The following is a 15,774-nucleotide window of genomic DNA, read 5'->3' on the forward strand; positions in this document are numbered from 1 at the left end:
ATTCTTCATTTTTGACTAGTTTTGAAAGAAAATAAAGGGATATATTTTCTACTATTAAAATAATACGTTATAAAAGCAAAACCATATAGAGAATATTTGAAAAATATAGAAGTATAAAGACAAGGAATAATCATTATTCATACTGTACGAAGTACTCACCTATTAGCATATTGGTGTCTCATTGTAGTCCTTTTAGAATGTATTATTTACATAGTTAGAATTACCTCTTGTATATATGCATTTTGCCATTTCATTCATAATCATTTTTTTGACTGCATAATATTCAATTTGCTGTGTTGTTTACTTAGCTATTTCCTTGCTGTTGTGAATTGAGTTGGTTTTACTTTTTCTTGTAAATAAAATGCTTTTATATAAAGAACTTCTCGTATGAAGATTTCTTTATTAGGTCAGATATACTCAAGTAGAATTGTGCTCCTACTACATTTTTTAATTCACTTTTAAGAAAGTAAAGGATTTGTGGATAAAAGTGTGAGGACCCCCACCCCTGTCTCTTAAAAACTTAGCAGTGAACTTGAATCCGAGACATCAGAGGGTAATATTTGCCCCCTGAACAAGCTGAATCACATATCTAGTCTAGTCTTAAGACATGTTACAAAATATTTTACTTCAACTGTACGTAGTACTATGTAGAGTTAAATACAGAATCACCACCACTAAGGCACTTGATTACTTTTTTAAGTTGTGGCAAAATATACATAACATAAAATTCACTGTTTTAACCCTCTTTTAAATTTATAATTTCATTGGTGAACACATTTATATTATTGTGCAAGTGTCACCAACATCTATCTCCAGAATTTTTTCATCTTTCCCAGCTGAAACCAACTCTTTAAACAACTCATTTCCCTTTTCCTCCCATCACCTGGCAACCACTATTCTGACTGTATAAATTTGACTACTCTAGGCACCTCATTTAAGGAGAATCATATATTATTTGTCTCTTTGTGTTTGGTTTATTTCACTTAACATAATGCATTTGTGGCTCATCCATGCTGTAGCATGTCAGAATTTCCTCCTTTTTTAAGGCTGAATAATATTTCAAGAAGTGGTAGAATTGGAATTCAAACATTAATCTTTTTGATACTAGAAAATGAGTTCTCATATACTTTGCTACCCTTTGAGCTCATAACTTAACCTTTTATCTCCCTCAAAATTCCATTGAAATGACAAAAGAACTATAAAATTAAGGCAAAAAAAGTCCACTTAATGGCAGAAGGAGCCACCATGAACTAGAAAATTTGAGGAATTTCTGCAATTTAAAGGAGATGATTATTGAGCAGTCAATAAGGTATAGACAGTGAAGAAACCCCCCTAAAACTGGAAAAGTCCTATAGAAAGAGCAGAAACCAGGGATGTGACCTGGAACGTTTATAAAAATTGATTATATGCTAAATTGCACTGATGAATTCAAAATAGGAAAACTCAGATTTTCACAGGCCACTGTCTTTTATTACAATGAAATAAAACTAGAAATTATTATTATCTACTTGAAAGAATGGTTGGGTCACAGAGGAGAAGACATTGAAATTGGCTGTGATTTAGATATTAATGATCATATCAAAATCTTTCCTTTTGGACCAGTTTTCTCTTGCCAATAGTGTAAGCTTTATTACAGGTGTTCTGGAAGCTGAGTCGGGTGGTATCTTATAGGATATGAACATTTAGCATGTATACTTTAAGCACCCCTCCTATTTTTATTTATTTATTTATCCCCTGTCCTCAGCTACACCTAGTGTCCCCAGGTCTTTCTGGTTACCAGAAAGTAAACATTTATTTCTCAGGAAGGGTGCCAAAAGGCTAGTTGACTGGCTGAGAGAGCTGGGAGAGGAGAATCTTGGGATGGAATACTCTTATTTTTATTGGTACCCTTCCCTTAGCCTTTAGAGGTGCTGGATGTCTCCAATTCCTGAACTTTTCTGGAGTTCTGTGATGTGAGTTGGGCTGGATGCTTGCTGCCCTCTGCCCTGGTCCAAGCCTTTTCTGGGCTGCCAACTCAGTCTTCTCTAGTTTCTCAACCTTAATTGATACTCTTGATACCCTGGACCAGATCATTCTTTGTTGTTTAGGGTTCTCTTGTATGTTGCAGAGTGTTCAACAGCATCCCTGGGCTCTATCCATTGTAAGATGGTACCACCTGGGTACCATCCCCAGCTGTGACAACTAAGAATGTCTCCAGACATTGCTAAGAGTTCACTGGGGGTGAATGACCCAGGTTGAGAACCATTCTTTAATAACACCTGGCTTCCAAAAAATTTGACATCTCTCTTCCATTACTTTCTTTTCTCCTGTTCTTTGAGGTTTACGCCTTTCAAAATTATATCATGGTGACTTTTCCTGGCTGAGGGCTGAGAGTTGCATGGTATCAGGAGAGAGAAAAGCAAACACGTGTTAAATCCATGGAAATGCCCACATGTTTTAAGTATGCTTCACCTATTAATAGACATTTAGATTGTTTCTAATGTTCTGCTATTATAAATAATGTTATAATAACAGTCATTGCCTAAGTTAAATTCATCTTTTAATTTTTTTAATTTTAAGGACTGAGAATTCCTTAAGAACTGTAAGGTACCTGAAAGTCCTGGTGATTTCTCAATTTTCAAACCCACAATTTCTGAGATTAGAAATAGTGTAGGAAAAAAAACTTCATCTTCTTCTTAGCCCCACCTCCAATTCCTTTCCGCACTGTATGCCACCTCCCCTGCCCCCACCATTAAAAAAAAAAAATTTGCATTCCCTCTGCTGATTTTGCCACTAATGAACGAATTCCCTGCGTATGACCCATTGTCCTCTAAATCCTCCTTTGCAAACCAGTAAAAGGCTGGCCTTGTTTGTTTCTAAGCAGGAATAATAAAAACAATCTGCCAGCCTCCTAACATACATGGTTCCATTTAAATCCTTACAGCTACTCTGTGAGAGGTAGACGTGAGCCTCATTTTACATGTGGGGACCCCGGGCTCACAGGCCTGAGGTTAGAGCCCAAGGTCTGCTTCCAAATGGGGTGTAGTGACCCGGGTTTGTAAGGAACCAAAGCATTTTGTTTCCATTATACCCCCCTGCCTCCTTATAGTTGACTTTTGATATTTATGAGGAAAAAGGAAAAGAAATGATTTTTCCTATTTCAAGTATGAAATGAAGCAGGAAAGCTTTTCCTCTAAGGAGAATCTGAACTTTTGTAGGACCAATTTCTGTGATTTTTGACATATACTCACTATTGAGCTCTAGCCATGTTGAAATTTGCATTTTACTCTCTTGGTGATTTTTCAAGGATTAATTTAAAATGACTAAATTGCTGCATTGCAAATTGAAACAAGCAATAACGAAGGAGTTGTTAATATGATGTAGTCTGCTGGTAGAAAGAACATGAGTTTTGGAGACAGCCAGACACTGGGCTCTACCACTCTGGGGACCTTGAGATACTTATATTCTCTAGGCTCCTCATCTAATAAAGCAAAATGGGAGGAACAAATGAAGTATTACATGTAAAGTTCCAAGTTCAATGCCTGGTGCAACAGAGATACTGCTTTTGCTGATCCTTTCTTTCCCTTCATCCTTTGGCTCTCCTCTAATTCTAGCCTTAACCTCTCTTGAGTTGCAGTGGAGGGTTAGGGTGCATTACTTCTTGGAGCTTGTCTTGTCTTGGTTTTTGCTGACATTTCTGGCTGTGAAGATCAACACTTCTTATGGAGTGTATGTTTGGCTACGAAAGCCTCTTAGCAGCCACCATTGACTGGAAATGGTACAAGGAATGGAGTCCAGGACTCTTGTGCCTGTCATGTGGAAGGTGTGTGTACTATATGATTGTCTCCTCTTAGGAACATACTGAACTGACAGAACAAGTAAAGAAAAGGGTAAAAGGATTGGGGTATGAAACTTGATTCTGTCACCAGATAATCCTATTCTTTGGATGATTTCAGGGAAGGGTTAACATAAGAGACAAAGGAGGTAGTACTGGTTGAATACCCACCATGGATCAGATCAGGTACTATTAATATTTGTTATATCATAACATCTTCACAGCCACCTTACAGTGTGGTTGTTATCCCTACTCTGAAGAGGAAATGAAGCCCAGAGATGTAAAGTAACTTGTCCCTAGCCACACAGCCAGTCACATTTGGGTCAGTCTTGATTCTAGCACCGAGATGCTGCTGGGTCCTGGCCCTCCACTCCATGGCTCCCAGTACCTTCCTAAGAAATCACTATCCTAAGTGTAAATTATATAATTAATTGTGTGACTATGTGTTTAATATCTCCTTTCATATGGACAGAGGTCAGTATTTTTTCAGCACTGAATCTCCATAATTAACACTGTACCTCGAACAGAGTAGATATTCAGTGTACATTTATGAAATGATAGAATGAATGAATTAGCAATGCAGTCACTCTCAGGAGAAGGAAAAATAACAGTTCCTTTCACTTGACTTTTGGGCCAGTGAGTCTGCAAGATGTTAATGAAAAGCAAATGTAGAAAATTAATTCTTTCCATTTTCAGATCCCTGTTGAAGTTAATTCTCATTATTTCTTCAGTTTCTGTGTAAAAATATTTTCTTCCTTTTTCACTGAAAAACTATCACTATGTAATTGCTCTTCAGGGTTTTTTCTGTCTATCAAGCTAACACATGTAGGAGTGAATTTTATACAGGCAGTAATTAAATGAGCATAAATTTTTATAAATTTTAAACAGTTGACCTGCATTTTTTAAAAAGTCACAGATCACGAACAAATATGTATTAATAATTGCTTTGTAAACTGGCTGTATAAGGGATTTTTTTAGTGGCCAGGTTTTGAAGTTTGCTTTTGATTAATGGATAATCATATAGACCTTCTTTTAGAATATTAAACAAACCTGTCTTAATTATCTGGCCTGTGTCATACCAAGTGGTTAATGATGCGAGGAAAGCATTTAGAATGGACAGTTACATATAACATTGGCCAGACTCCGCTTTGTCAAAAGATGCACCATGATATAGAAAAGATTTATGAACTCGTGACTTTCAAAAATAAACAAAGTTGAGGTGGTAATTGAAGACCTATTATCAAGTACTGAGATTATAGAGAATTCCATTGTTGCTATTAAGAGTTGTCAGGTAATTGTTTATTCTAATGGTTTTTCCATTCACACAGAGGGATAAAGTTGACCTCTGGGTAAACTCTGCTTTCTTTCCTATAATATACTTCCCTGACTTGATTGCTTATGTGAGTGTGTGGGATTCTTTCTCAAACTGATTATTTTAGAATCCAAATTTATAATTCCTTTTTAAGAATCCTACACAACTAAAGTAACCTAAATTCTTTTTTAAAAATTGAGGATTTTAAAGATTTACATTATGGTAAAATAATCTGAGCAGGAGCTGTTTCAGGAAATAAGTTCCGTGGGCAAAACCAGCCTCTTGTACTGTCTCTTCCAGACATAGTACAGTAAGTCTTTATCATCTATACTGTGTATGAAGCTGAGAGTGACAAAGACTAATAAAATGACAGACCGTGGGGCGGACTAGCATCTGTTTCAAAGGCTCCAAGGAGTACCCAGCTTAGAGTCTGTTCTTTGGTTTGGGGATTATCTCATTTCCCTAAGGTACTGAACCTAAGACGCTTTTTCTCTAAGCTCCACTGTATCCCCTTCCATCCTGAGGCTCATTGCACCCAACCCCCATTCCCCACCCCTGATCACCACACCCATCCCCACCTGCTTCCTCACCCGGGGCGTGGATCACAGTGAGCCTGAAGTCCCCAGCCACCTGGATTGGCACAGCAACCAGCAGGGACAGCTAGCAGGCAGCAGCCATTATGGGGCTTCTCCTGGGGGAAATGGGGTTCTACCAGGTGTCTTCCCTTCGTCTTTGTCTGGATTTAGAGCCACAGAGAGTTTGAGCTGGAAGGGTTCTTCGCCGCTGTTGCTTTGTGGAGATGAAAAGCCTGGAGAGTCTAAGGAACTTGTGCCGCACATGCCTCTTTTGAAGCTTAACTTCCAGGCTGCTCTGTCTCTGTTAACCAAAGACCTTCCTCAGAACTGAGCCCCATTCAGCCTGGGAAGTGGTCAATTTCATGTCCCTGCTTCTTAACCCTACAGAATGGGCCCATATAATAAACGCTAGACATAAAGGAGGATGCTCAGAGGCGCATAACTATATGCAACTGAAATAATGCTTAAACTCTGTGAATATAAAAGGACTGTTCTTCCTGAAGCCTAAAAAACATACTGGCACTGAGAAAACTCAGCCCTTTTGAGCATAGACACTGGGAAGCAGTCCCTCTAAGCAAGGTTTTCCTTTTCTAGAAGATGAGTCACATGGAAGAGTAATTATCAGGGAATAAAGGAGGTGGTTATTCCCTGATAATTGATAAGTGGCTTAGCCATGATGACATTATAAGCCAGGACACTAGGCCCAAGACTAGGTGGACACTTTGTTTGACAGGATTGGTGGTTCTTTAGAAGGACAGTTGATTCTTCATCAAAAGACTGGGCTTTCCCTTAAAAAAAAAAAAAAAAACTTGTCAGGCAAGTGGACAGATGTGGAGCACAGGAACCTGGAAGTCAGGGGCTTGTCCCAGGTCCTTCCAACCCCCTTTTCAAGTCTAACCATTATCAAGTCCTGGATTCCAGTTTACAGAGATTGGTGACATCCACATGCAAGGTTTTTATTTGAATAACTTGTTTTAATCATTCTCTCCCTGAATATGGCAATAGCACCTGTTAGCTGCTTGCCCCCTCCTGTACATCCTCCACAGGACCTCTAGGGAGATTCTTCTGCAGCACAGATATGCTTATGTCCTAATCCTTCTGCAGCTCCCTGTTAGCTGTGGGGAAAGTCTAGGCTCCCACAGGCTCTGAACCCAGCTTCTCTACCCCAGCACATTCCCTGCCCTGCACCCTGCCCTTCACTCCACTGACCTGCGTAGAGCAGCTCTCTCCCTCTCGCCTCTGGCTGGAACATGCTTCTCCCCCGTGCCCAGAGTGAACCCCCTGTTGGAGGCCTAGAGCAAGTGTCTTCTCCTATGTCAAGTCTTCCCCAGCCTTCACCCCATATCCATCTGACAGAGTTGAATCTTCCCTTCTCAGCCAGCTGTGGAGCATGTTTAGCCAGCATCAGAGTTCCAAGCCTGGTGTGCTGCAGTCTGTGGGGTCGCAAAGAGTCGGACATGACTGAGCGACTCAACTGACAGTTCTTGGCATACCAGGTTTCTGGGTCCAGTGCCACTCGTGGAAAGTGGGGATCATGTTTAGTTAATCTTTGCAGCACAGCTCCCAGGGTTTACTAAGCACTTAGTAGGAGTCAGCAGTATTTGTTGACTAGCTGATTATAGGAGACAGAAATGGAAGATTGAAGACTTAATTCCACTGAAGCCAAGTGCTGGGAGAAAGTGGCATACCTGTGTATTTTAGAAATACAAGCTCACAATATGTTCTGGCTGCAGTCCTGACATGGGACTACTTTCCACGGAAGCCTTCTCTTCTTGTTCCACACTCCCTATACTGTGTTCTTACCTGTCTGAGAAATATGATGGACCTAGCTGTGACACGTGCACCTGCCTCTGTGTACAGTTCTTGTTACCCCCTGCTCTAGTTACTTGGTGAACAAACTGCCTATTTCTTTACATTTTAAATGAAAGTAGCTTCAGATACCTTTTAAAGCTACCTTGCCTGGCTTTGTGAGTCTCCAATGTCAATTCTTTTCCTGTGGGCCCTTCATCATTACTAAGTAACTGATCACTTCATCCAATTCAGACCCAGGTTTTCTGAAGTCAAGTGCTGCATTCTTCCTAACACACCATCCAAGTCCTCGTGTTTCTCTTACACCACCCTGCTCACACCTGAGCTAATGAGCTGTAGTCTTCAGTCGTGGCTTTCTCCAATCATCGATTCCCTCTTTCATCAAACTGCTAGATGATGGGATACATCATTTTGCCCAAAGGGATCTCAGTCTGGTGGCAAAAACATACTTGTAACTGAGTGATTATAAGATAGAGACAAATTGTCATGGAAGCACAAAGGGCAGCTTGAAAAATGAGGAGTTGAGGAAACCTTTCAGGAGGAGGTGACATTTGAGCTGGGTCTTGAAAAGTAAATGGGTGTCCTCAAGGAAGGGAAAAGCATTCTAGGTGGAGGAACCAACGGAAGTAAAGGCCTAGGGGTGTGAAAAGCATGACAGGTTTGAGAAATTGAGGGTTGCTGTAGCTTAAGCCACCAGATGCTTTAAGGCAGGGGGAATGAGGCCCCTCTCTCTGAGGGGTTTTCTTTTGAGATGAGGCTTGGTGGGAACTGCAAGGGCTCCCTTCAGGTGTTCCCAAGGTCTGCTCTGCCCCACAGGTGCTCCCAGGGCTGAGCGAGGTTCCCAGGGCTGTGGCCAATCCCACCCACTCCCCACTGCCGAGGCGGGTGGTGTCCCAGAAGGAAAGAGGCAGGGAGGAAGCAGATAAGAAAGACAGCTTCTGTTTAGACACAAATATCTTGGTAATCAGCACAGATGGGATGAGAAATACCAAAAAAAGTACATGACAGTTTAGAGAGAATTTGGTTAAATGTTACATATTTTTAACATACCTGTGTAGAGTTTTTGGAACAAGCACCTGAATCCTTCAGAACCTGATTGGGCTGGGGGTTATGCCTCAACCAAGTGGTGTTTTTATTTCAGAAATGTTCCCTTCCCCATCCACAAAAGTATCCTTGTGATTTTTTTTTTTCTCCCACCAAAATAAGGCACAGGATTTGTCTCTGACGCTGTGTCTCCCTATTTGGACGGCAAGCTGTGTAACATATTTCTACCCAGCGTGAAGCTTCTTGGCAGACTCTTGAGGCCACGTTTTGGTGGCTTCAGAGTTATCTTTGGATCTGTCAAAAGTGCTAATGGGCTTTCTGGCCTTCTTTAAGCTCCTCATTTCTATTTTCTTTTTACTTCCATCCTCTTCTAAAAGAAAAATTCATGTAATTCATCAGCAGTTAAGCATTTTACTGAAATGCTCAGCTGAGGGCCTTGTATTTTTGTTTGCGAGAATAGCTCTGCCGTGTCACTGTCTTCAGAACAAACCCTACCGTGACTTCATTAGCTCAGCACTCCTCAGTCCACTGGGCAAGAGATACACTTGTTGACTAATTCTGACTGACTTTCTTATTTGCTTATTTTGTTTTTCGAGTTTGTTAAGAGGCAAATTGCTGTGGTAGTTAGAGCCAGAGTTTGGGGTTCAGGAAACTTGGTTTGGAAACTTGGCCCTTTCTAGCTGGGTAACCTTTGGAAGACTGTTTAACCTTCCAGAGCCTCAGTTTTCCCATCTATAAAATGGAGATGATAATGCCTTTCTCAGGGTTGTTGAGAAGATTAGAGAGAACATAGGTAAAGTACCTATTGTCTGGCACATATGGGTTACTCAGTAGATAGAATAACAATTTTTAACAAAAACACTTTTTCTTTGGCCATACTTTGATCCTGCATTGTTCTTTCCAAATACAGATTTTTATCTACTATTTTTAGTGGTGTATAAAGAAAAACAATGGACTTGAATTAGAGGAAATTCAGGGAGATAGTGATGGACAGAGAAGCCTGGTGTGCTGCAGTTTATGAGATCACAAAGAGTCAGACACAACTTGGTGACTGAACAACAGCAACAATAAAGAAAAACAGCATAGATTTAGAGACAGACCTACCCAAGACTAAAGAATGCCTTATCCACTTACTGTATGACCTTGGTCAAGTTACTTCTCTGTACCTCTGTTTTCTTATCTGTATATAGAGTTGATAATAAAACTTCCCAGGTGGCTCAGTGGTAATGAATCCACCACCCAGTGCCGGGGCCACACAAGATGTGGATTTGATCCCTGGATCAGAAAGATCTCCTGGAAGAGGAAATGGCAACCCACACAAGTATTCTTGCCTGGGAAATCCCATGGACAGAGGAGCCTGGCAGGCTATAGCCCAAAGGGTCGCAAAGAGTCAGACATGTCTGAATACACATACACACACAGAAGAGATATTTGTTCAAGGAGTGGCTTCAAGATGAGTGAAATAATATATGTAAAGCATTGTATATTGTGGATGTTTAAAAGTATTTAAGAGGGACAGTGTAATGTAAGAGAAAGTATATGGACTATGGTGTTGCATCAGGGTCCAAAACCTGACTCGACCAGTTACTACTCTCTCCCAGACTTAGTTCATCTGTATGTTGGAAAGAATAAATACCTCATTAGATTTTTGTGAAGATTGCTTAAAATTACACCTCCAAGAGTACCTGGTCCAGTGCCTGGTATTTGGTAGGTAGTCAGTATGGGGACCTGTTAATTCACGCATGCTTTACTTACAAAGGTCGATAGTTAAACTGGTACTCAAATCAAACAATCATAAATCATAAGATAAGTGCCCATTCTTATTCCCAACCCATAATATTGTTGAAAAGCACTTTATGCTATTTTGCATATAAAACCCACCTGGTTTGCTTGAATTTATGGGTTATGGATCTTTCATCATTATAAACTGCAACCCCTGGCAATAGTGTTCCTTCTCTTTCCAACCCCCTTCATTTTTAGAGATTTTATTGTATGGCATTGAAAACCCGTAACACCGAAGAAATTAGCATATTCATGTATATTATTAAAGTCAGGTGGGTATAGAAAGGGTTGCAGAAATGAAACACATTACTTTTTTTTCTGAAATCTGCAGAGTACCAATCTATAGTACTAATTAAAGGAATGAAGCCCAGGGTACAGACAAAAGCTAGTTTAAAACACTGCGTTGTCACAACTTGCTGCTGCTTGTCTTCAATGGTTTTTCCCGTCTTTTGAGTGAAATACCTGGAAATTGTAGATCTTGAAAATTGCTTTACTTCCAGCCGAGCCATTAGAGAATGTAAACTGTGGAGAAGGGGGACCCCAGCAGTGATGACTGGAGAGGAGCATGCCCAGCCTTTGCGGGGTTAGCTTGTTGGACAGAAACAGGCTCTGTGCCAGAAGCGTTTTGGTCCCTGGGTACTTTCTTTTGCTTACACATATGGCATGGTGCATCAGGAAAGTTCTAGGACCTGGCGTTAGAGCTGTAGTCCTGTCTTTACTGGTCATTAGATTTTTTGATCTTGGTATCTCTCTCTTGCCTTGATTTCCTCATTTGTGAGATTGCAGGCTTCTTGTCCTGCTCACCTTTCAGAATTGAAAGTGTTGCATGTGACCTCACGTTGTAAACTGTAACACCATTCAGGGGTGTGGTTGCTCAGACTACTTCATCTCTAAATTCTCTTCCAACTTCACATTTCGTGATTTTCACGTGACTGAGATCTGGTCTTCCAGGGAGAAAGACTAGGACAGGGGAAGAGGGAAGTATACTTTCTGATTATTTTGTTTCTTGTGCTTCTGTTAGATACTGTTTCTAATAAGAACAAACAAAATAAGCCACAAACCTCCCCTTCTTCTTTCTCCTAGAGAAATCTGACAGAATATTTTGTGGCTGTGGATGTAAACAACATGTTACATCTGTATGCCAGTATGCTCTACGAACGCCGGATACTCATCATTTGCAGCAAACTCAGCACTGTGAGTAGACAGTCTTGAAACGGGCTTTTTCGTTTTATTTTAATTGAAAGATGTATCAGAAAGATTAAACAAAACTTTAGAAATCATCCATAACCCTCTCAGATAATAACATGTCATTTTTATTAATTATTCATGTCCCTTCACAGTGTCAATGCACATTTTATTTATTCTTGTAGCTTAACAATCAGTTATAGTTTCCTGTTTGATTGTGTGTGATGAACACTTTAAATATTTCCATATAAGCTATCATTATTGTCATTTTTTATATGTCTCTATCATATTCCATTATACTGATGTGTCATCATTTACTAAATCTTTCTTCTCTTGAGGGCCATTTAGGTTGTTCATAGTTTAATCCTTTAGTAAGTAACACTGCAGTGAACATCTTTTGGCTTCATTTGACTAATACAGTTCATATTCTAAGAATTGGGACCACCAAGTCAAAGGACAGATAGGTGCTATGCCTTATGGATGCCAAATTGCTTCCCAGACAGGCTTTTTTATTGTGGAGGTTGCCAGCAGTGGATGAGTGTACCATTTGCACCACATCCTTGCCAGAGTTGTACATGTGCTTGTGGACATGTGCTTTAATTTTCCTAAAATTATTCTTTTTATGTTAATTTTAATTTGCTAGGTATAAGAGTTTGTATTTTTCTCAGTACCTCTTATAAAAATTCTCCAACATAGAAAAATTGAAATCAGTTTGCAGTGAACTTCTGCATAATTCGATCTAGATTCTGCCGTTTAATGGATTACTATACTTCCGGATGGAGGAGCCTGGTGGGCTGCAGTCCATGGGGTCGCTAGGAGTCGGACATGACTGAACGACTTCACTTTCACTTTTCACTTTCCTGCATTGGAGAAGGAAATGGCAACCCCCTCCAGTGTTCTTGCCTGGAGAATCCCAGGGACGGGGAAGCCTGGTGGGCTGCCGTCTCTGGGGTCGCACAGAATCGGACACGACTGAAGTGACTTAGCATAGCATATACTTCCTTTGGCACATATTTATCCATTCCTCATACCATTCTTCAAGGCATCTTATTTTTTGATGTATTTCAAAGTAAATCACAAACATCACTATGCTTCCCCCAAATGAGTATGTTTGTTAACTAAAATTTATTATGTTTATAGTATTTTTTTTGAGATAAAACTTATATAAAGAAATGGACTGTTAGAAAGGGTAGAAAGACCCTGTTGTGGGAATTTCCCTATTGAAAGACCTATGGATAGAATCATAGGCCTCTGATTTACCTGTGTGTTTACCTGTGAATTCAAGGCACCTAATAAATGCAAATTAGTGAGACCATTAGAATTTTCCTTATGGCTTTCATTGTAATTTTAGTATTTTATTTTTTTGGTATTGTTTGCTTGTCAGGTATGCACAAGTTTTTAATTGCCTCTGGGGCGCTAGGCTTATAGCAGCATCAGGTGATAGAAGCATGGCCCTTGCCCTCAAGGGAAAACAGCCCATAATAGACCTCTTCCTTTGTTTTGCACTTTATTTTGGACTGTAAATGTAGTTCATAATCTCAGGGCCTGAACACCAGACTGAGTTTCAGAATGAGCATATTGCCAATCATTACCTCCTTATGTGACTGAATAGATTGAGTACATTTGAAAGAGTCTAGTCCATAACCAGTTACTATTCCTTTGAACTATTAAACTTAAGTGGAACAAAAATAGGACATCATAACAGTGGAATTGAGTTCTCTATGATATTATCATAGTATTTTTGATCTCTTAATATGTGCCAGGCACTGTGCTAAGCACTTTCCATCTATTAACTCATTTAATTGTCACTACAACAGTTTGTAGTATGTTCTGTTATTTCTCAGTCTTAGAGATAAGTAAGAATGTACCTTTTTTGTGATACTGTTTAGATAAATGTAGTGGATTAAACATGCAGTTATTTCTGCTCCTTCCCAAAACTAAATGAAATAAAGGAGTAAATTAGCAAGCAAAATGAGCAGATGCAGCAGAAATTTTAGATATTAAGAAAATTCTGTTACTCATTTTATGCCAATATTCAAAAACTAAGGTGAAATGAACAGAAAAATATAATTTACCAAAATTGAATTAAGAAATATAAAAATTGAATTTCCTATTTCTTCTTAATAAAAATCGAATAGGTCATTTAATTTATAGAAATTTAATCTATATATAAAAATTTTTTTTTCCAAAACACTCAGCCCAGATGGTTTTACAAGTATGTTTTATCACAGGTAATTTCAATCTTAGATAAACTTCTTAAGAGTCAAGAAAAAAGAAAGAACACATCCCAGCTTTTCTTATGACACTTGTATAATTTTGACATTCAGCTACATGAAGAGACACACAAAAAAGAAAACTTATCAGCCAATCTTACTCATTAACATAACTGTAGAAATCTTAATCTAAACAGTAACAAATACATAACAAATGTAATTCATAGTAACTGACTTGATGTTATTCCAGAAATGTAAGCCTGGTAATACTAGAAAATCTATTATTATAACTCACAATGTTAGCTTATTGCAAGGGGAAATTCATATGTTGATATATGAATTTTCAGTAGAGAAAAAGCATGACCATGTTCATGAATAACAAGACTCATTATATTGAAGGCATCATTTCACTCCAAAATGATGTATATTGTAGATTGCGTACATTTCTATTCAAAATCCCGGTAGGATTTTACATAGTACTTGGCAAACTGATTCTGAAACTACTGTGGAAAGCCAAAGGAAGAGCCAAGATATATTTGAAGAAAAAGAATGGTTGGTAAAGCTTGCTTTGTGCTTAGTCGCTCAGTCATGTCCAACTCTTTGGGACCCCATAGACTGTAGCTCACCAGGCTCCTCTGTCCATGGGGATTCTCCAGGCAAGAGAATCTCTAGGCAACCCATTTGAATGGGTTGCCATGCCCTCCTCCAGGGGCTCTTCCCAACTCAGGGACTGAACCCAGGTTTCCCTCATTGCAGGAGGATTCTTTACCGTCTGAGCCACCAGCGAAGCCCAGAACTTGCTTTACCAGACATCAAGACTTTATATGGAGCTCTAGTAATTAAGATGCTACTAATGGCATGTGCCTGTGTGCATGCTCCATCTTGTCCAATTCTTTGTGACCCCATGGACTGTAGCCCAACAGGCTCCTCTGTCCACGGGATTTTGTAGGCAAGAATACTGGAGTGAGTTGCCATTCCCTTCCCCAGGGGATCTTCCCAACCCAGGGACTGAACCCCAGTCTCTTGCGTCTCCTGCATTGGCAGGTGGATTTTTTACCACTAGCTGTCACCTGGGGATTAATGGTGTAGGGATACACAAATAGACTGGTGGAATGGAATAGAAATTGCAGAAACAGATCACATGTGTGTGGATTCTTCATATACCACAGAGGTGGCATTGTAAAATCTTGGGGAAGGGATGGACTTTTCAGTAACTAATTATCCACACAGGAAAGAAAAGGGAGATAATTTATGTGTTATACAACATGCAAAACTGAATTCCAAATGGATCAAGGCAAAATTTTAAAACTGTTAGAAGACAAAATAGGAGAAGATCTGTGATCTTGGAGTAGAAATGGATTCAGTTAAATAATTCAAATTATGCATTGTATAAAGAAAGATTAAAATTGAATTTTTGTCATTAAAAAATACCATTCAAAGAATGGAAAGACAGGTCACAAGCTGAGGTGAGATATTTGCTATATATAAAAGTGACAAAAGATTAATATCTGAAATATATGAAAAATTACACACAAATAAAGCAGAAGACAGATCTATCAATAGAAACATTGGCTAAAAGCACATTTTGGCATTTCACAGAAAAAACACAAATGGCTAATAAATATATGGAAAGATGCTCAACCACATTAATCGCAGAAAAGCAAATTAAAACTACAGTGATTAAAACAGTAGGTTTGCAAAAATTAGGTGTCTGATAAAGCCAGGTGTTATGTTGCAGATGTACTAGAGAATTTCATGTATTACGCTTTGAAGAGTATGTGATACAGAAGTATTTGCATATGCCCCAAACTGAGCAGTTCCACTCTTGGGCAGAATTGGTGGGGGGGGTGGGGGGACTATGTGCACATACCTGCACACTTTTTGATCATGTATAATGGGATACATGTGCAGCCATGCTCATAGCATAGTTTTTGTTTTATAAACCCAACCCCCATAACCATCAACAGAGAACTCATAAATTGTTGCATAGTACAGTAGAATACTGTGTAAGTGAAGATGAACTCCACTGTCAATATGATT

At 39.3% G+C, this 15,774-nt stretch overlaps 1 protein-coding gene across 4 annotated transcripts in view; it reads left to right on the forward strand.

Annotated features, from left to right (window-relative positions):
* The window catches only part of DENND1A (DENN domain containing 1A), a 552,302-nt gene that overhangs the window by 278,281 nt on the left and 258,247 nt on the right, over window positions 1–15,774 (forward strand). For all 4 annotated transcript variants that reach the window (XM_055400903.2, XM_055400906.2, XM_055400904.2 and 1 more), the window contains exon 9: window positions 11,420–11,530. In XM_055400903.2, the coding sequence (XP_055256878.1) occupies window positions 11,420–11,530 (111 nt within the window). The remainder of the gene's footprint in view (window positions 1–11,419; window positions 11,531–15,774) is intronic.

This window comes from Moschus berezovskii, chromosome 11, assembly GCF_049115385.1.
Source record: "Moschus berezovskii isolate FMDL1 chromosome 11, NW_MosBer_1.0, whole genome shotgun sequence".
Lineage (NCBI taxonomy): Eukaryota > Metazoa > Chordata > Mammalia > Artiodactyla > Moschidae > Moschus > Moschus berezovskii.